Raw genomic sequence first — 23,083 nt, 5'->3', positions numbered from 1 at the left:
TGTAATTTTCAGGTGGTACCAGCGTGAACATAAGACTAGGGATTTTATGTCTTCTTTCCCACAAAAACTGAGATAGTAAATCAGATGGATAACTGGAATAATCTTATATAGCAAAAATAAAATATTTACAGTGACTAGTAATTTCTTTAAGGGGGAAAATGTTACCAACATAATTAGCATGGTAAAGTTAATACATGGCATTATTGATATACAGTAGTGGCTCTTGGATTTTGGTCTTAGGACCTCTTTACATTCTTAACTGTTATTAAGGATCCCCAAAGAGCTTTCATTTATATGGATTATAGCTATTGATACTTACCATATTTGAAATTAAAATTAATACTTAAAATATATTTGCTTATTAGCTCATTAAAATGATAATACTCAGTACATGATAACATGAATACATTACTTTAGTAAAAATAACTATATTTTCCAAAGAAAATTAGTGAAAAGGGTGGCGTTGTTTACAATGATAGAATTTTTAAAATGTCTGGCTGAATAGAAGATAGGTGGATTCTCATATAAGTGCTTCTGAATTCAATCTATTACGTTATTTTAGTTGAAGCAACTGAAGAAAATATGGCCTCTCACAGGTATGTACCGTATTTTTATGTAAATAACACATATTTTCTATGTTTGTTCGTCAACTGCTCCCTCCCTCTCAAGGTATTTTCACAAGTGCACTATGCTAATATTTTTTACAGCAACACATAAAAAAAATTGGCTTGGTGGCACTTATCAAAATATCTCGGGGAGGGGAGGGAATAGTTGGCAAACAAATGTAGAAGGCACACGTTATTTGTATAAAAATAGGGTAGTTGGAAATGGAAGATGTATTTTAAAAGCCCTTTCAGATAACTGTGGATATTCTTCTTTTATATTATAACAAAACTCATCAAGTGGTAGTTTCTTAAGGGTTAGCTGCACTGGGGACTCTGAAACATATCAGTGAATTCTTTGTACTCTGTTAATTTAAAATCTATTGGTTTGTTTTATATTTTCAGCAGATATCTTATCCATGCATGATTTTCTACCATAATGCATTGACTATTTGGAAAATACTGATTCACTGAAATTCACTGAAACATCTTCCAAATGTTGACCCATTTCACTATACAATATTTAAAAATCACATTGTTTATATCACAACTATTGTCATCAGAAATGTCTTTGGGAAGTTGTCAAGCTCACAGTAACAGATAACAGTTTTCCATAGTTTCTCAAGATTCTAATTTTCTCTTGAAAGTTCTAATTTTATCACTGGCAGTAAATACCATCAGTGGTTTTCCGTGGGTGACAGACTCTTTTTTGAGAAAATGTCTGCCAAATACCCAAGTTTGAATAACCACAGTTTGTCAGTCATTCTTTCAAGTAAAAACAGCTAGTTCAGCTTGTAACTCAAACACGTGTACAGGATCTTTTTCCTGGAGGCATCACAGTGATTAGGTGCACCACCAGGGCTCCTCAATGGAAGATAAGAACGTTTAATCACTGAAGAGGTTTTCTGTATTGTGATGCAATAAGAAGCTTCCCCACACAAATCATTTCCCCTTGCTCCTACAGTACAGTTTATCAAGCAACGTTTCCATACAGGAGAAAGGACTTCTCAAACTTCCCATGTAATCACACAAAGTATTAAAAAGATATTTACTCAAAGGTCAAAATTTACATTAATAAATTTTACTTCTTAATCAAGAACATTAAGTGAAATTTGCTTTTTTTTTTTTTAACTGTAATTGTGTGGTGGTAAGACTGGGAATACCATTTGATGCCACTGCCTTGATTAATGCTAAGGAGCCAGGAGTTTTATCCACGAATGCTTCAGTGCCATTAGTGCAAATGTCAACACAATGAAAAAGGCAAGGAACACTTGGTATTATTATGAAAATAGTTTTGATGCCACGGAGCCCTGGGGATTCCCAGAGAATACAGACCACTCTCTGAGAACTGATGTAGAGGAAAATTACAAGGATGTCATTTGTTTTCTTTAGAACCTAGGACCTCATATGAAAAGGACTCACAACCCTGAAGGTGAAACTTTTAACAGCATGGTCAATCAATCGTTAGAGTTATGGAAAGATTCAACAAAGGGAATGATAAACATAAGAATGTTAATATGTACCACTGATTATCATAGTTATGGAGAGGAGATGAATTGAGATGAGTGCAAAACAGTGGAGAGTCTTCAAGGTCAGTAAATGCAGAGCTGACTTTGGAAGGCTGAGGTGAGGACAGGGGATGGAGAAAGGAGCGATCAATGAGACCAAGTATGCACAAATACCACCCTTCACCTCCTGCTCTGCTTGGTCAAACTCCTTTCGACTGCCCCTCAAGAGAGGTAAGGACTTCTTAGAGCTGGCTAGTCTGAATAGTGGGAAATCCATTTGTAGATAACTATACCTAATTCATTTCTTCTTCTTTTTATGGGCAACCTTTTTTCTCAAAATCATTGATTTACTAATTTATAATCAAATTCATTGAGTCATAAATCTGTTGGTATTTAACAAATTGGGTTTCTGGGGAAGAATAAAAAATCTTAACTTTAGTAAATCTTTTCAAATAATATTTCATAATTTTTTTTCAAGGCCAGCTTCTGGGTCACACATAAAATTCCAAAATGAGGGGACAAACAGATTCACATTGATGTTTAAATTTTTAGATTTGACTAAACTAATGCAGTATATCCTGACAGCTATATACAGTAGCTTAATGTTAAGCTTTTTAGGTTGAATACAGAATAGAATGAATCTTCCACCAATGTTTTGACTAGGAGGTTTTAAGATTCCTATTCACATTATACAGCAGTCTGAGGCTGCTTGATAAAACAAGTCTTGGCTATTTCAAAACTGTCTCATAAAATGTCTCAATATTTAAGAGAAAAAGGAAGCTCAAGGCAAAGACATTTTGAAAATACATGTTTTAGCCAGAATCTGGATGCTAAGTAAACATCCTTTAGAGTTCAGCCAGAAAGACTTGCAGCTGTGGCATTTGTAACTTAAAACAAGATGAAGATCTCCATGTAAAAGACAAATGATATTGCAGAAAGTTTTTTATCAAAAGAAAATACGCTTTCTGATGGAATTTACATAGGAAAAGGCTGTCCACTAAGGCCCATTTAAGATGCTGTAAAAACACTGGTAGTTTAAATGAGGAGCTCAGTATGAGTAGATACTAGGCAATATTATTTTCTGCTTTGCAACTACATTCTCTTCTTGTGAACTGTAAATGATCTTTTTCTATAAGGACTTTTTGTTTTGTTTTGTTAATCTGTAAATATGGCCACTCTAAATTGTTAACTTTATATTAGAATATCAAATTCCAGATGAACTGATAACCAGGCAGTAAAGAAATTGGAGAGTTTCCCCTTTTAAAAGAAGAGATTAAATTTTTAACATTGTATCATAATATGACAGTCATATTCAAATATATATATATATGTGTAAAACATAGACTACTTCTAAATCTCCCAAAGGGCATACGCCGTCTATAAATGAGATTGTATGTGAGTCAGGAATCCCAGTTTGATTTGTGCAGCCTAGCTAACCACTGAAGATAAACACCAGCCCTGTTATAATTCAGTATGCGACTGAGCTAGTCTTCCACAACAGCAGAGGAAAAAAAAAATCTCTTATTTTCTAAAGTTGCCCATCTCTCTCGTTTCTGTTGAACTGCCACAATTGCCCAAATAAAACATTTGAGAGTATGTCAGCTTTAATTAATGTAACATGACCTGATCATTTCCACAGTTAAGAATAAAGAAGTTTGCATTCTTTAAATCCAAAGCTCAACCTGGAGATTATGCTAAATTGCTTCATTCATAGTCCACACTCCCTCGCTCATGTCAGAAGGACAGCATTTGTCCCCTCTAGTGATAAACAAATTATACATGAAATCAATTCCACTTCACAATCATTTTCCCTATTGGGTATTATCTTCCCTCCCCTGCTCCCTCCAGTTAAGCCCAAATCCTGTGACTTGCTAATGAGCTGGGGGCTTTCTGTTCCAGGTGGCACCCCCTGCCTCGAAGTCATGACATTTCCCATTTCGAATGCTGCTGGCATTTTTGACAGCTCCTGCTAACTAGCCTTTTTGACCCACACTAACAGGAACTCATCTGATCGAATCCTCTAACCTGCCAATCATTCCAGCAAATGATCTTCACAGTCACTCCCAAGGCAGGAATGGAAAAAAAAAAAAAAGAAAGAAAGAAAAGCGAGCGAGAGAATGAGGGAGTAGGCAAGCGGCTGCCTCTGCAGCTACCTAATGAGAATACTTTAAGTCTCTGAAGCAGCTGAAACACTGAAAAACTGGTGGGAAAATTAGGACACAACTGAATGCCTGGCTCTGTAATTACTGATTTCTTTCCACCCTGAGATCATTTTGAGAGCAACACCTCTGAGATGTGCCAGTTTCTAAAGAACACAAGAATACCCTACCTTACACAGAGAAAATAGATTTATTTCTCCTGCCACTATCAATATGCAATTCTCATAATCCCATTCTGTCAAACAGCATCCTTTGCAGAATTAATTACGTGCTATAAGCTCGTTAAGTGTGCATTTGCAACTAGGGATGATTATAATGTTTGCCATAGCGAAGAAAGGAATCTCTTTTTTTTTCCCCACGCACATTTGGAATGTTGCCACCATTTAGGAGTGTTGATTTTTACACATCCACATAAAAACAAACAGGTATGGTGGAGGCTGGTACTAGGCTCAGGGAGGATTAAACTCTTGACACCGACAAAATAGGATAATCTTGGCATTTTTATTAATGGAGGTAAAATAATTATTTTTTTTGCATCCAGATTCTTCTAGCCTGTGCAGAACCAGTTTATTTAACGACATTCAAACTTGGTGGGTCCCCAGTTCAGAGAATGACCCAATTACTTTAGGAAGAAAAATCCATAAGATGGTTATTTGGCAATGGATCAGAACTCTGGGTATCTTAATATGGAATAGATTTGTTGACCAAGAAATTATACAATGTAATTACGTTATCATTACACCATTGTATGTAACAATGTGAAATAAATACTGTACATGATTTAATTGCACATGATGCTCACACATATTTCCCCATTTATAGTAATTGGGCCAATAGCCCCATTTACAGTAATTACTATATATAATTGAGGGCATTTTACTAATTGCATTGAAAATGATAATCCAGAGCAATTAAAAATCCAAGGGCACTATATACAACTACATTAAAAGAATGGTGATAATTTAAAGGGAAAAAATTCACCCAAGTATGGAAATTAACAGTAAAGTATTTGATTATATACTTGGCATACACGGTAATATTATGAGATAAATTTGCATCAATTTCTCTAACTTCTGTATTTTTTTTTTTGTTCTAGACTTTGTATTATTTCCTAGGGTGGAAAAGTAATCACCAATCTATGATGCTTTTCTAACAACTCAGGACTGTTGAAAAATTACTGTGTTTGGCTGTGTGAGTATATAGAACGTGTGTGTATGTGTGTGTGTGTGTTTGGCTGTGTGAGTATATAGAACGTGTGTGTGTGTGTGTGTGTGTGTGTGTGTGTGTGTGTGTGTGTGTGTGTAGACTGGAGAGGAAGCAGCTTTCCTAAATTCCAAAAGAGACTCAGTAAATTATTCATTTGCATAACCAATCTGATGTTCTTAAAAGCTTTATTCATAGAAACATCTCAGAAACATCTCAGAGTATTGCAAACATTTTGTTAAATATACTGGTAATAATTTAACTAAGATGTTTAACTTTGTTAGAACTGAAATACATTTGGGTTGTGGTTTTCATTACATTTGCTGTCTAGAATTTCAATGGGTCTAAGAACCCGAAGCCCTGGCTTTTGTCCCAGGGCCCGTTTCTATCCCTCCTGGGTTCTACTCCCTGTTTGTATCCAGACAAAGCTCCCATGTGAGGAATATCCCAGGAGGAGTGATGAGCACTCGTGGGACAATGGGAATAGTTTTGAGCTTCTTTTTGCCTTTCCTTCTCGACACTGTCATTTAGACATTGTCCTCCATGCATTCAAATGTCATCCCAGACCCTCAGCCCACTTCAACTCAAACAGCCTCCTTTTATGCTCAGACACTCCTTTTATGCATCAGCAGACCACAAAGGCTGTCTAGTGGGACTCAGCTGCTATCCTGGTATTAATAATACAATACAGTGCACTTAGGGCATTGATGATTCCCTCTGTATCCCAAATTCGTAAGAATCAACATTAAATGAAAAGGAAAAATAGAGCACCTGAACTGACTATAACTACTTGCTATATGCGAACGCTAACTTCAAAATAGTTTGGCCGAGCATTGTAATAGATATCTTGCTTACTAGCCATATCACATCTTGGACCCATATTTATAAGAAAGCTTCACTCATATTAATGCTGCTGGCTAAATAGTCCCTAAGAAATTAATTTGGGTTTTAAAAGGACAGAAGATACAAGTTGCAGTGCTACTTCACCCCCTAATCTGAAAGCTCATCTGACCTGGAAACACTGAATCACAAAAATACAGTCAATTTTCAAGGATCCATGGGCTGATGAACCAGTGTTCGGATCATCAAACCAGTTTCTTCTCTTTTAGTTATTTTGCTTTTTAAAACCCTCAATCAGAGGAGGGAAAAGGAAAAGCAAGGGCAAAAAACTAGTATTTTAATTTAAAAATATTACCCTGAATTCCTTATTTTTAAGGAATTATTTACGGGGAAAAGGGCTTCATGTATGCAATATACTTGGTTTAGATACATACAAATAGACACATACACCATCAATAGATACATACATACATACATAGATAAAATAAATGTGATAAGGAAAATGTAATAAATAAAATGTTAACATTTGGGGAAGCCGGGTAAAGGGTATCTGGGAATTCTTTGTACTATTCTCACAACTTTTCTGTAAACCTGAAATTCTGTCAACGTAAAAAAAATTATTAAACTTTTAAAAATGTACTCTGGATGAAGTATGATGCATTTAACTTTACTTTCATTCTGCTTAGTGACAAACCCAGTATGTACATATTTATGCAGATTAGGTAGTAAAGGCCTTAAAGTCCTTTGCTGACCTGCTCATGGGTTGGGAGGGGTAAAGTACAGTTCAAAAGGACCAAAAAGGAAGGGGTGAAGAGGCAGAGAAGGGAGAGGGAGGAGAGAAGAGAGAAACTTTCTTACGTTACTATTTTGCGTAAGAGTTTGAAGGAGATAATAGACTGTCCATGGTAGAGGGACAGCTAAGGAAAGGGGTGGGAAAACTAAACAATATTCCAGTCTCTTTTCAATTGGGTATTCACAATATACATTATGCATTAGTGGTCTGAAGCACTGTCAAATTCCCAAAGATGACAAACTTTAATCTGCAGCCATATGGGGTAACGACAAAAACCAGGGACACTTTCAGATAAAACCTGTAAGCAACACTAAGGTGTGTTACCACCCTCTGCCTGTTTTGTTCAATTACTGTTGACAATTATATAAAGCAGCAGAGAAAATAAAATTATAGTTGTTTGATAGGGAAAAAAATTTCAAAATTATGAAGAAAATAGCTCTTACAAGAAAAAACAGAAACTGTCCTGCTACTGGAAGAAAGTTAGATCTAGCACTTGAATTTCTTACATTCTGAAATGTACTGAAGGGTGTTGTCTCCTTTAGTGTCTATAGTTGAGAAAATGCAACATGCCTTAAAAAGACATTTAGTCGATGCCAGAAAATATTACACAGCAAGGATGTTGTTACACCATTAAAACTGGAATTTCCCTCTATATTTGTCTGTTTTTTCCTCTGTAGTGTACAGGCCAGTCAAAGTGCCTTCCAGCTACGCTGCTTACTTGGTAGAAACTTCAGAGACTGCTAAGCCCAGAACTCCCTTCTAAAGGGTTCCTTAAAAAAAAAGTTTGCCACCCAGTTGAGAGCTCAGCAGACTGCATTAGGGCTCCGTGCCTGACCCAGAGGTGGTCTCCGGTCCACCAGCAGCTTACATGGGTGTGGCTGACACAACAGCCTTGACCAAAGCTTTGCTTTCTACTACATGATGGTGGCTACACTAATCAGAGCAACTCTGGGTGGGGGCGGGGGGGAGTTTGGTCTAAGACAAAAAGAGGGAGTTACTAGGCAACAGACTGCCCCAGAAATACAGGGATAAAGAGAAAAAACAGTAAGCAGGATCCATGAATAAGCAGAAACAAGCCAGGAGAAGCCATGAGGTAAAGAGAAGAAGCAATATTAATTGACGCAGACACAGAAAAAGTGAGCTGTTACAATGTTAGAGTGTGGAGAAGACCAAAAGATGGCTATTTCTCAAGGAGCCAGATTTGAGATGGTAGTTGAGTACTCGTTGTACTAAAGCTACTATTGGAATCTGACTGGTGTTCCAGTCTTTGCAAGGCCTGCCTGTTGCTACTTAGACTGTCAACCTTTTCTTCTTCACATCCCAGAAGAATCTCATCACAAACCACTGTTAACAGAGGAAACCTGACCATGTCTTCTTCCCCTGCAACCTGAAAGACTCCAATATCCACTTTCTTGTTGTCCCTCCTGTTCCGGTGGGCACTAGCTCTTCCTGTCATCCTATTTTCAGTTTCTGTCTCTTTCACCTTGCCACCTGACTTTTCCATCCCTTGTACCTTTCTCCCCCGTCATGCACTTTGGTCTTCTCTTAAGTAGCTATAAGCTAGAACTGAAACATATTTTTACTTAGTTTTTACTGAGTTAAACTTTCCAGATTCTTCTTTTAAAAGGCAGATAGGAGAAATGCTCTTCATCAGAGCTGTCCAGTAGAACATTCTCTGATGCTGGAAATGTTCTATATCTGCATATACAACAGTCATTGGTTACGTGTGGCTATAGAACCCTTGAAATGTGATATTAAGGAATGGAACTTTTAATTTAACTTTGTAGTTGTTGTTGTTGTCTGCTGTTGAGTCAATTCCGACCCATAGCAACCCTACAGGACAGAGTAGAAGTGCCCGATAGGGTTTCCTACACTGAAATCATTAAGGGAACATATCATGGGAGCAGATCACCAGGGCTTTTCTCCTGCATAGCTACCGGTGAATTCGAACTGCTGACCATTGGGTTAGCAGCTGAGTGCTTAACCATTATACCTTAATTTTAATTAACTTGAATTTAATTTTAAACAGCCACATGTGGCTACTGGCTATAGAGGTGGACAGTACAACTTCACTATGCTTTCTTGAAAGAAAGGAAGGGAGGAAGGGAGGGAGGATAGAAGGAAGGAAGTGAAGAAGGAAGAAGGAAAGAAGGAAGGGAGGAAGAAATTGTTTTATTTTATGTGAGAGAATATTGATTTTCCTAGTTTGCCTTATTCTAGTGCTGATCCAAATAAGTTGATTATTTCACTTCATAAATATTATCACTACTGAATATTTACTGAAGGAGCTGATTACATGTGGTTCAAAGACTTATCTGCATCAAAATCTCCCAGGATAATTTAAAATACAGATTCATGGGCCCCAGGTATCTGGATTAAAAAAAACAAAAACGAAAACTCACCAGGGGTCCTGCCATCCCAGGGTGTTGAGAACCACTACTCCACTGAATGTTCAGCTACTGAGGCCAGAAAGCCTTACGTACCAATGCACTGTATTCTGCCTCAAAATTTTTTTTTTTTCCAAAATTATTTACCTTTTTTAATAAAATTTCTTGAGCAGCTTATGCATTCTACTCTGTTTACCTGAGTCTACTTTTAGGAAATTACTGCTTTGATTACTGATCCAAGCAGATAGAGTATAGCAGTTTTTTCATTATCATACAACACTCAAATAATGTTGATTATTGATAATTATAGATAACGTGCTAAAAGACAGGGAGCCAGTCAAGCCAGTTGCTGCTGAGTGAATCCAACTCATGGTGACCCCACGTGCACCAGAGTACAGCTATCCTCCATGGGGTTTTTCATGATTGATTTTTCAGAAGTAGATCATCAGGCCTTTCTTCTGAGGCACCTCTGGGCAGACTCGAACCTCCAGCCTTTCAGTTAGCAGCCAAGTGCACAGCCAGGGACTCCAAAAGGCAAGGAGAGGGTCATCCAAAACATGCATTTTAACATATTTGCAAGTTAACATCTTACATTTGAAACAAAATTATTTCATGCAATAGGCAGACATTTGTGTATTTATTATGGATTTAATAGGGTCTGAAGACCTATGGATTTGCTGAAAAGAGATGTTCCATTACGAGCACAAACCATTTCAGAAAAATTATAAAGCTGACATCTAAAAGATTAGAGGACGTTCTTATCCCTTGTATTCGGCAAAAGAAGAAATAGAGCAACCTCGTACTTCCTGTCTTTGTTTAAAATGACTGGAAAATTAGACTCAATGTAGGAGAGTGTTTGGTACCACTGTATGCAAATATAAGTAACACTAATGGATGCGGTATTCAATATAGGCTCTGGTCTTATTCTTGAGGAAAATTTACATGCACATTTAAGGCACTCAGACCTTCTGATGGTCTTACCCTTCAATGCTGATGAAAAGACGGGGAACAACTTATGAAAATGGTATTCTATTAATATCATTAAAGGATTATAAAATGTAGGAAGGAGAGCATTTTCAGCATCCAGTAGCACCAATCTCATTTTTAACTTAGATACTTGTGAGTTTATTTTCATTTAATTTGGTTACAAGACTCTGAAACCAAAATTGCTTTCCACTGCAAAGCAAAATTCATCTCATTAGCCTTTCCACTAAGGCCAATTTATGCAAATCCAGCATTCTTAACTAAATAATTGAAGTGACCTTAGCATTCAAGTATGGAAATAATTTGGCACTGAGGTATGGGAGAAAAATTAGGACCTGAAATACTCCTGTCTGCTCAGTCCTCCATCATATCAAAAGCAGAAGTGATACAATGCACTTTTACATTACCTCTGTGTAACCCCCCAAAGACAGGTGGTTAAAGCGCTCTCCATAGTCTTAGCCTTTTTAACCCCCAACCCTTTCCTCCTCCCTCTCCTTCCCAATTTCTCTCTGCTTTACAAAGAACTGAGACATTTGGGGAGAAGTTAAGATGCTGCAGCCTGCTCTACACAGTTAATTAATTCAACAACAACAAAATTAAAGTCTAGCTATTTACATGTTTTTCCCCTGAATATGCTTATTTAAGTAGACCTTTTGTTGCATAATGTCTACAATTTTGATATTCAGATACTGGTCAGAATAAGACCACTGCATAAGATGTATTAGGCTAATGTGTGGGCTATATTATTATTGGACCTCTAGGATGACCATTTGATTAACAAAAGAAAACACACAAAAATCAGGAATCAAAATGATTTCTTTTTCTGCTGACTGACAGAAAATTCATAGATTTTAGCTTACCTGTAACTTTTCTCAGAAGCAGATTGATAAAAATAAATAAATAAAGGAAAAGATGTTTCACAGAATACTATGAAATATTGTACTCCAACAAATTGGAGAACCTACAGGAAATGGGCATATTTCTAGAAACACACTACCCACCTAAACTAACACAAACTGAGATAAAAAAAATCTGAACAGACCCATAAAAGGAGAGATAGAAGAGGTAACTAAAATCCCCACCTCCTAAAAAAAGCCCTGGCCCAGACAGCTTTACTGGAGAATTCAACCAAACAGTCAGAGAAGAGGTCACACCAATACTACTCAAACTATTACAGAGCATAGAAAAAGAATACTCCCGAATTCATTCTATGAAGCCAGCATAACCCTGATACCAGCCAAAGACACCATAAAAAAAAGAAAATTACAGACCAATAACTCTCATGAATATACCTGCAAAAATTCTCAACAAAATTCTAGCCAATAGAATTCAGTATCATATAAAAAAAACAAAAAACAAAAAACAATATACCATGACCAAGTAGGATTCAAATTAGGTATGTAAGGATGGTTCAACATCAGAAAATCAATCAACATAATCCACCACATTAACAGAACCAAAGAAAAGAATCACATGATCATCTCAACTGACGCAGAAAAGGCATTTGATAGTCTAACACCCATTCCTGATAAATACTCTCAATAAAATAGGAATAGAAGGGAAATGCTTCAGTATAATAAAGGGTATCTACATAAAACCACCAACCAACATCATTCTCAAGGGAGAGAGGCTGAAAGCATTCTCCTTGAGAATGGCAACAAGATAAGGATGCCCTTTATCACCACATCCATTTAACACTGTACTGGAAGTCCTAGCTAGAACAATAAGGCAAGAAAAAGTAATAAAGGGCATCCAAATTGGAAAGCAAGAAGTAAAACTATCCCTATTGACAGATGATGTGACCCTATGCATAGAGAATCCCAAAGATTCCACAAAAAAACCACTGGAACTAATAGAAAGATTCAGCAGAGCAGCAGGATACAAGATCAAGATACAAAAATCAGTTGGATTCTTATACACCAACAAAGAGAACTTCAAAAAGGAAGTAAGGAAAACAATACCATTTATAATAGTCCCTAAAAGATAAAATACTTAGGAATAAATCTAACCAGGGACATTAAAGATCTATACAAAGAAAACTATTGTAAGAAACCAAAAGAGACCTACATAAATGGAAAAACATACCATGATCGCAGATAGGAAGACTCAACGTTGTGAAAATGTCAATTCTACCTAAAGTCATCTATACATATAATGCAATCTGGATCCAAACTTCAATAGCATTCTTTAACAAGATGGAAAAACTAATCACCAACTTTATATGAAAGGAAAGAGGCACCAAATAAGCAACGAATTATTGAAGAAAAAGAACAAAGTAGGAGGCCTCCCACTACCTGATATCAGAACCTATTATACAGCTATGGTAGTCAAAACAGCCTGGTACTGGAACAATGACAGACACGTAGACCAATGGAACAGAATCAAGAACCCAGACATAAATCCAGCCACCTATAGTCTGCTGATTTTTGACAAAGGATCGAAGTCTATTAAATGAAGAAAAGACAGTTTAACGAATGGTGCCGGCAAAACTGGATGCCAGTCTGTAAAAAAAAGTGAAAAAGGATCCATACCTCACACCATACACAGAAACTAACTCAAAATGGATCAAAGACCTAAATATAAAACCTAAAACAATAAAGATTATGGAAGAAAAAATAGGACAATGCTAGGGGCCCTAAAACATGGCAAAAATACAATACAAACCATAACTAACAATGCACAAACACCAGAAGATAAACTAGATAACTGGGAGCTCCTAAAAATTAAACATCTATACTTATCAAAAAACTTCACCAAAAGAGTAAAAAGAGAACCTAGAGACTTGAAAAAAAATTTTGGCTATGACATACAGAACAAAGGTCTATTCTCTAAAATCTATAAAATACTTCAACACCTCAACAACAAAAAGACAAATAATCCATTTAAAAAATTGGCAAAGGATATGAACAGACACTTCACCAAAGAAGACATTCAGGTGGCTAACAGACACAGGAAATGCTCTTGATCATTAGCCGTTATAGAAACACAAATCAAAACTACAATGAGATACCATCTCACTCCGACATTATTGACTGGCATGAATCAAAAAAAAACAGAAAATAACAAATGTTGGAGAGGCTGCGGGGAGATTGGAACTCTTATGCATTGCTGATGGGAATGTAAAATGGTACAACCACTATGGAAAATGACATGGTGCCTCCTTAAAAAAGCTACAAATAGAAGTACCATATGATCCAGCAATCCCACTCCTAGGAATACATCCTAGATAAGAGCCATCATACAAATAGACATATGCACCCCCATGTTCATTGCAGCATTATTCACAATAGCAAAAAGACGGAAACAACCTAAGTGCCCATCAACAGATGAACAGACAAACAAATTATGGTACACACACACAATGGAATACTATGCAACGATAAAGAACAATGACTCTGCGAAACATCCCCAAAACATGGATGAATCTGGAGGGCATTACGTTAAGTGAAATAAGTCAATCATGAAAGGACAAATACTGTATGAGACCACTACTATAAAAACTCAGGAAAAGGTTTACACACAGAAAAAAACAATCTTTGGTTATGAGGGAGGGGAGGGGTGAGGGAAGGAAATGACTAACTAGATAGTAGACAAGTGTTAACTTTGGTGAAGGGAAAGACAACAGAGAATATAGAGGAAGTCAGAACAACTTAACCAAGGCAAAGTCACAGTAGCTTCCTAGATACATCCAAACACCTTGAGGGACCAAGTTGCTGGGGCTGAGGGCTGAGGACTATAGTCTTGAGGGACATCTAGGTCAACTGGTATAACATAGTTCATAAAGAAAATGTTCTACATCCTACTAGTAGCATCTAGGGTCATAAAAGCTTGTGAGTGGCCATCTAAGATACATCTATTGGTCCCACCATGTCTGGAGCAAAGGACAATGAAAAAACCAAAGACATAAGGAAAATATTAGTCCAAAAGGCTAATGAACCACATCCTCCACCAGCCTGAGTTCAGAAGAACTAGATGATGCCCGGCTACCACCATCGACCACTCCAGCAGGGATCAGAATAGCGAGTCTTGGGCAGAGCAGGAGAAAAATGTAGAACAAAATTCAAATTCACAAAAGATGACCAGACTTACTGGTCTGACAGAGACTGGAGGAACCCCTGAGACTATGGCCCCGGACACTCTGCTAACTCAGAACTGAAGCCATTTCTGAAGTCCACCTTTCAGCCAAAGATTAAACAGGCCTATGAAACAAACAATAACACGTGAAGAATGTGCATTTTAGTTCAATCAAGTATACAAGACCAAATGGGCAACACCTGCCCCAGAACAAATTTGGGAAGGCAGGAAGGGACAGGAAAACTGGATGAATGGACATGGGGAACGTAGAGTGGAAAGGGGGAGCGTGCCGACACATTGTGGGGACTGCAACCAATGCCCCAAAACAATCTGTGTATACATTTTTGAATGAGAAACTAATTTGCACTGTAAACTTTCACCTAAAGCACACACACACACACAAAAATTAGATGTCTCCTCAACAGTAATGTTCAATCAACCTGAAATGTTTAGATTTGGAAGAAAACAACAACCAAAACCATAACAATTATAATACTATGAAAGCTATAAAAGTTGATGTGAAAAAGGCAAAACTCAGAGAAAATATCTGTATTGTTACAAAATCTAAAGGGATAGTTTCCACCATGGAGACATAATATTAAATCTAGTGTTTTAAACAAAAAACTGCAAAGAAAATATATTTTTGTAAAGGCTTTCAAATACTGATGGTTAGTTCTCAACCCCCTTTTAAAACTCTCTTTTCAACTGGCAATTTTAGAGATCTTATTGGTAATGGAACCCTAGTGGCACAGTGGTTAAGAGCTACAGTGACCTACAGCTGCTAACCAAAAGGAGGTCGGCGCTGGAATCCACCAGCTGCTCCTTGGAAACCCTGTGCGGGCATTTCTACTCTGTTCTATAGGGTTGCTATGAGTCAACAGCAATGTTTTTTTTTTTTTTTTTTAATTGGCAATGCTTCTGTCCAGTGAGCTTGGTCTGATTTTATTAGGAGAAGCTGCTATGAAACACTTTCCAGTGGCTTCGACTGGCCAGGCTCAGTAGTGAGATCTCAAAGACCGAGAAGAAAGGACGGAGCCCCTGCGACTGAAATTCAAGCTTGCCTGTGTGCCTGTGTGTATACAGCAGCAGCATAAATAAAGTCCACTTTTTGTTTTGTTCTACTGAATTGGGTGGAGGCCCTCATTACGGTATTGCAGGTTAAATACTTTAAAAAGCAGATACTGCCACCCTCATGAATTGAAACAATTCTCAGATCCAGGAGCTAACTGGTCAAAAACAGCTCCAGTCTTTGTCTGACCAACCGAAATTCAGAATGGGAGCGCAAATGCTACCGAGTGAGTGAAGTTGTGCTTCTAGATTCTTTTTACCCAATCGGGAGAAACAACATCCTGAAGAATGAAGACCCTTACTCTTACCTATAGCATGGCAACTTAGTAAGAATAGCTTCCGAACAGCGTTTACACACCACCTTTCATCTGGGGATCTTTTATCTTAAAATTATTCATAAATCACCATCATATTCTTGAGAGGCCTAAAATGGCCCTCACCTTGAATGTGTGCAAACTTGAGGTCTAGAAATAGCTCACAATACTGGCAAATCACCCAGTAATTTGCTCTCCTTGCCATGGTATCAATTTAGCGCATTAACATAGTTCAAATTAAGGCAGGGAGAAAGGACGATGAGCTCCTGCAATGCTGTGCATCTCCTTCAATTCACTTAAACAGTTCATTACTGAACACCCACAAGAGCAAGGTATAAGCATGCACTTGTCTTTATGGAATGGCACGTGAAAAGTTTGTTCTCTATTTGTTTCAGAGTTATACTATATGGAAGGAAAGGATATATGTAGGCATAAAATTCCAAAAAACCCAACCATTTCTATGTGTCAGTAAAGACAAACACAGACTTCTCTGATGTTGCCATCTGACGCTCATTACTATGAAGCACGTGTGATGCCAGGGACAGGCTAACGTGCCCACAGGTTGCTATGTTTAGATTATGCTTCTTATCTGTGGAATGGTAGAGGTCAAAGAGTAGGATAGTAAAAAAGAAAAACCTCTTCACGATAAGGTCTCTACTAGGGGTCAGGCAGGGATCAGAAATGAGTGAAGTGGCCCAGGTGGCAACTGAGCTAAACTTTAGTGCATAAGTCCTCCCCAAAGGAGACAGCCACAACTCAGTTACATACAAAAACTTCTGGAAGTTTTGAATGCAGTACTGCCAGAGTTCCTGCTTTTTCAAAAAAAGTCAGAGATCCAGACTTTTATGTAAAATCTCGTTTTTAAATGCTAGCAACTAATTTAAAAAACAAAAAACAAACAAACAAACAAAAAAACCTGTGTGGACCAAACAGAGCATGTCTGTGGCTTAGAGAGTAATCCTGTTCTAACCTCAATGAAGAATGAGTGAGTAGTGATCTTCTTGTGACTAAACACATAGAAAGGTAAGGTAAAATGCAATATTGGTTAGAATCCAGTAGATGCCTGAATATATGGATGTGACTAACTTCCATTCTGCCTCAGTAGCATCTATGATGAATGCCATAATAAATATAAGAGACTCATGAGATACTTGGGAAAAAATAGTCTGCAATATTTCATTTAAAATATCTATTCAGCATCTATTCAATATCACTTTCCAAGTGAAACAGGTTATCTTACCTGCACTTTCTTGAGAACTCTGTGCTTGTCAGTGCTTGCTATTTGATAGACTTTTGCCGTAACTATTGTTTTTTCCAAAGGCCCGCATGCTTTCTCCAGTTTCTGGTTGCAATCTTACATTTGGGATGGTAAAAATAGAAGACACTGTGAATAGAACAAAAAGCTTTCATTTATATATTTATAGATGCATTTATAGTCTTTTCTTTTAAAAATAGAGATTGACATGAAATTCTGGACATCCAACACATCAAGCATTACGGTATGTGTTGGTATTTGAAATGACCAGTGTTCACAATCACATACACATTTTACATACATGGGTACACACATATGATAGAATAGCCTGATTTTCCCCTCAAAACCACATCTCAGTTGACTCTTACATTTTTCTGATCTAGAACTATTAACTCAGATTTAAAAACAACATACTTTCCCCTTTCGTCATGCCTTTCATTCATTCATTCATTGGAGAAATAGTTATTGAGCCCCACACTGTTCTAGATATTGCAGAATCCTGCAGTGAACAAACCAGAATGAAAAGAAGTCCACGTCCTCGTGGATTTCAGCTGGGGAGACAGATAATATAAATAACCAAGCAAGTATAATATACAACATATTAAACAGTGATAAGTGTTATAATGAAAAATAAAGCAGGGAAGAAAAACCAGAAGTGCTGTGGTGGAAGCAGGTCAGTGAAGGCTTTCCTGATCAGATACATGAGAGCAGAGTGCCAAAGGAGGTGAGGGGGCAAGTCATGCATGTAAACTAGAGGAAGAGCAAGTACAAAATGTAGAAAGAGGAAGAAGCAAGAGCACACTCCAAGGAGGCAAGAACAGAGGCAGGCAAACTAGCTAGGAAGCTATTGGAAAACACAGGTGGAAAAAGACAGTGAGTGATGCAGGGCAGGGTGATAGCAGTGGAGGAGGTGAGAAGTGATATGATTCTGGGTATATTCTGAAGGCAGCACCAACTATGTCTGTGGAAGAATTGGATAGGGAGTGTGACCAAACAAGAGTAGTCAAGGACAGCTCCAAGGTTTTTTACTTCATCAACTAGAAGAGTGCGACTGCCCTTTATTGACAAAGGAAAGACAACATGAAGCAGCCACTCTGGGGGAAAAGATCAGAGTTCAGTTTTGGTAATAATAAGATGCTTACTAGACTGTCAAATGGAGATGTTAAGTAGTCAGTTGGAGATGCAAGTCTGGAGTCAGGGAAGATAGGGCTGGAGATATAAATTTGGAGGCTGTCACCAGTATATAAGTGATATTAAATCATGAGACTGGATGAGATTGCTTAGGCTCTAGGGAATGTATGTAGATAGGAAGATCTGAGGATTAAGCCCCAGGGCACTCAGACAGTGAGACTATGGCAGATGAGGAGAAATGAGCAAAGAAGACGGAAAAGGAGAGTCTAAGGAGGCAAAAGAAAAACCATGAGAGAATTGTGTCCTAGAAGGCAAGTGAAGGAAGTGTTACAAGGGGGAGGTAGTGGTCACTTGGGTTGAATTCTGCTGATGGATCAAGATGAGTGCTTGGAAAAGACTGATGGACAGAACAGCATAGAGGCCACTGGAAACTTTGAAAAATGCAGTTCTGGAGGATTGGAAGCAGAAGCCTAGTTGAAAAGGATCCATGAGAGAATGGAAGTTTAGGAATTGGAGGCAGCAAATACATTTGAAATATTTTTAAAGAGATGGCATTGACCTATATGAGTAGCATAATGCTGTTTCAGGATAATATATAAAAAAATATAAAGGAAATACATAGAATATGTAGAAAAACATTATTGTTGGAAAGGTCCTTAGGGATTACTGTGTCCATCTCTCCTATTTTCTAAATGAGAAATCTGCAGCGCAGAGAGACTAGGGACTTGCCCAGGTTGCCCGGCTGCTGGCAGAGCTGAGCCTGGCATCCAGGTGGTCTGATTCCCAGTTCAGTGCTCTTTACACTGTACCAATTTGTTGGCCTCCTTTCACTACAGATTTGAGTTTTGTGAATTAGCAAATGAATGTAATAAAATCAAGGACTCTGTGCTATGAAGTGTATTTTGTTCATTTACTTTGACAAGGTTAGTTCAGCTTCAATTATTTATGTAACTTGATAGTATACACAGGAGAATGCTCTGTGGTGTATTTGGGAAAAGTAATGAATTTCTTCTAAATCAGCCCTTAACTTACTTCCCTGCAATTAAATCTTTGTGAAGAAGTGGGGCAAGGCTGTTGGGGTTTCAGGACAGAGGGAGAATGACGACAGGGTGTCACCAGAATTAGCCAGCTTTAGCTGCCAGATCCCCAGGTAACTGGACCACTATTCTTGCTTGATGCATTTATAATTCCTCCTTCTATGGCACATGAATACATTACTTCTAAATATCCTGCGGATCATATTTAGAAACTCTTAAAATTAAGCTTTACATTAGCATGGAGTCTTGTAAAAGTCCACCATTTAGCAAATGCCAGCAGCAGCGCCCTCACTTGCCTTCTTTTCAAAGAGATTTGGAAGGAGGTCCACCTGGGAATGAGCGTCACAGAACCAATGGATGGATTATTTTAGCACCCGAGTCATGGTATACAGTAATCAATTCCAGTGATCTTGTATTTTTAAAGAATGTCCCCAAAGGGGACTTATGCAAGTGGGAAGCAAAACCAGGCTAAAAGGAGAAGATAGGAGGCCAAAATAAGTTAAAAGTGCGCTCGAATCTTCTTGGTCTACTTTAATATATTGGACCCTGAAGAGAAGAACACTGATACCACAGAGTACCACAGTCATTCCGTGGCTGAGTATAAAAATGAAGTGGTATGCTTATGGCAGACTCTTACTTGCTTTGGAAGAACAGACAACAATTTAATCTCTCTCTACTATTTCATAAAGCCTCATCAGTTTACAAACCAAAACCAAAAAAAAAAAAAAAACAACCTGCTGCCATTGAGACCGTTCCGACTCATAGTGACCACATGGGACAGAGAAGAATTGCCCTGTAGGGTTTCCAAAGAGCACCTGGTGGATTTGAACTGCTGACCTTTTGGTTACTAGCCAAATTCTTAACCACTATGCCACCAGTTTCCACTGTGCCACCAAGGCTCCTTAATATTAGCACATGAGGTGCATTACAGCAGTTAAGCACTTGGCTGTTAACCAAAAGGTCAGAGATTCGAGCCCACCAGCCACTCTGCAGGAGAAAGATGTGGTAATCTGCTTCCGTAAAGATCTACAGCCTTTTTTTTTTTTTTTAATCGTTGTAGTTTAGATGAAGTTTACATTTCGAGTTAGTCTCCCATACAAACATTTATACATAAATTGTTATGTGACCCTAATTGCTCTCCCCATACCGTGACAGCACACTCCTCCTTTCCACCCGATTCCCCATGTCCATTCAATCAGCTCCTAACCCTCTCTGCCGTCCCATCTCACCTACAGACAGAAGCTGCCAGTTTAGTCTCTTGTATCTACTTGAGCCAAGAGGTACACTCCTCACGAGTATGACTTTATGTCCCACAGTCCAGTCCAATCCCTGTCTAAAGAGTTGGCCTCGGAAATTGTTTTAGTTCTGGGCTGATAGAGAATCTAGGGGCCATGCTTTCCGGGGTTCCTCCAGTCTCAGTCAGACCATTAAGTCTGGTCTTCTTACTAGAATTTGAGTTCTGCACCCCACCTTTCTCATGCTCCATCAGGGACTCTCTGTTGTGTTCCCTGTCAGGGGGACACTGGTGGTAGCCAAGCACCGTCTAGTTCTTCTGGTCTCAGGCTGATGAAATCTTTGGTTTATGTGGCCCTTTCTGTCTCTTGGGCTAATACTTTCCTTGTGTCTTTGGTGTTCTTCATTCTCCTTTACTCCAGGTGGTTGGGACCAACTGATGCATCTTTGATGGCCACTTGCAAGCTTTTAGACCCCAGACTCCACTCACCAAAGTAGGATGCAGAAAATTTTGTTAATAAGCTTTGTTAGGCTAGTTGACCTAGATGTCCCCTGAAAGCATGGTCCCCAGATACCTACCCCTGCTACTCTGTCCCTCAAAGTGTTTGATTGTATTCAGGAAACTTCTTAGCTTTGGTTTACTCCAGTTGTGCTGACTTCCCCTGTAGTGTGTGCTGTCCTTCCCTTCACCTAAGATAAAACTTGTCTACTGTCCAGTTAGTGAATAACCCTCACTCTCCCTCACCACCCTCGTAACCATCAAAGAATGTTGTCTTCTGTGTTTAAACCTTTTTTTGAGTTCTTATAATAGTGGTCTTAAACAATATTTGTTCTTCTGTGACTGACTAAATTCACTCAGCGTAATGACCTCCAGACTCCTCCATGTTATAAGACGTTTCATGGCTTCATCGTTGTTCTTTATTATTGTGTAGTATTCCACTGTATGGATATACCATAATTTGTTTATCAATTCGTTCATTGATGGGCACCTAGGTTGTTTCCATCATTTTGCTATTGTGAACAGTGCTGCAATGAACATGGGTGTGCATGTATCTATTTATGTTATGGCTCTTACTTCTCTAGGATATATTCCAAGCAGCGAGATTGCTGGATCATATGGTACTTCTATTTCTAGCTTTTTAAAGAAGCACCAAATCGATTTCCAAAGTGGTCGTACCATTTTACATTCCCACCAACAGTGTATAAGTGTTCCAGTCTCTCCACAACCTCTCCAGCCTTTATTATTTTGTGTTTTTTGGATTAATGCTAGCCTTGTTGGGGTGAGATGATAGCTCATTGTAGTTTTGATCTGCATTTCTCTAATGACTAATGATCGTGAGCATTTCTTCACATGTCTGTTGCCCACATGAATATCTTCTTTGGCGAAGTGCCTGTTCATATCCTTTGCTCATGTTTTAATTCGGTTATTTGTCTTTTTGTTGTTGAGGTTTTGCAGTATCTTATAGATTTTACAGATTAGATGCTGATTGGATTTGTCATAGCCAAAAGGTTTTTCCCAGTCTGTAGGCTGTCTTTTTACTCTTTTGGGGAAGTCTTTTGATGAGCATAAGTGTTTGATTTTTAGAAGCTTCCATTTATCTAGTCTCTCTTCTAGTGCTTGTGCACTGTTACTTATGGTTCGTACTGTGTTTATGCCATGTATTAGCGCTCCTAGCGTTGTCTGTAATTTTTCTTCCATGATCTTTATCGTTTTTGATTTTATATTTAAACCTTTGATCCAGTTTGAGTTAGTTTTTGTGCATGGTGTGAGGTGTTTCAGTTTTTTGCAGATGGATATCCAGTTATGCCTGCACCGTTTGTTAAAGAGAATGTCTTTTCCCCAATTAACAGACTTTGGGCCTTTGTCAAATATCAGCTGCTCATAGGTGGATGAATTTATGTCTGGATTCTCAATTCTGTTCCATTGGCCTATACATCTGTTGTTGTACCAGTACCAGGCTGTTTTGACTACTGTGGCAGTATAATAGGTTCTAACATCAGGTAGTGTGAGGTCTCTCACTTTGCTCTTCTTCTTCAGTAATTCTTTACTTATTCAGGGCCTCTTCCCTTTCCATATAAAGTTGGTGATTTGTTTCTCTGTCTCATTAAAAAATGCTGGTGGAATTTGGATCGTGATTGCATGGTATCTGTAGATCACTTTGGGTAGAATTGACATTTTCACAATGTTGAGTCTTCCTATCCATGAGCAAGGTATGTTTTTCCACTTATGTACATCTCCTTTGGTTTCTTGTAGTAGTGTCTTGTAGTTTTTATTGTATAGGTCTTTGATGGCTCTGGTTAGATTTATTCCTAAGTATTTTATCTTCTTAAGGGCTATTGGAAATGGTATTGATAACATGATTTCCTCTTCGAGGTTCTCTTTGTTGGTGTAAAGAAATCCATCTGATTTTTGTATGTTTATCTTGTATCCTGAAACTTTGCTGAAATCTTCTATTAGTTCCAGTAGTTTTCTTGTGGATTCTTTGGGGTTTTCT

The 23,083-nt window shown here is 38.1% G+C and overlaps 1 protein-coding gene across 1 annotated transcript in view; it reads right to left on the bottom strand.

Moving 5' to 3' along the window:
* CDK14 (cyclin dependent kinase 14) overlaps positions 1–23,083 on the bottom strand; it is a gene marked incomplete at its 5' end in the record, with an annotated part of 305,956 nt that overhangs the window by 17,709 nt on the left and 265,164 nt on the right. The window contains one exon of the mRNA XM_004389659.2: positions 17,173–17,316. Coding sequence (XP_004389716.1) covers positions 17,201–17,316 — 116 coding nt within the window. The remainder of the gene's footprint in view (positions 1–17,172; positions 17,317–23,083) is intronic.

Source organism: Trichechus manatus, unplaced genomic scaffold (assembly GCF_000243295.1).
Source record: "Trichechus manatus latirostris isolate Lorelei unplaced genomic scaffold, TriManLat1.0 scaffold00253, whole genome shotgun sequence".
Classification (NCBI taxonomy): domain Eukaryota; kingdom Metazoa; phylum Chordata; class Mammalia; order Sirenia; family Trichechidae; genus Trichechus; species Trichechus manatus.
This window is presented reverse-complemented; position numbering and strand designations above follow the sequence as displayed.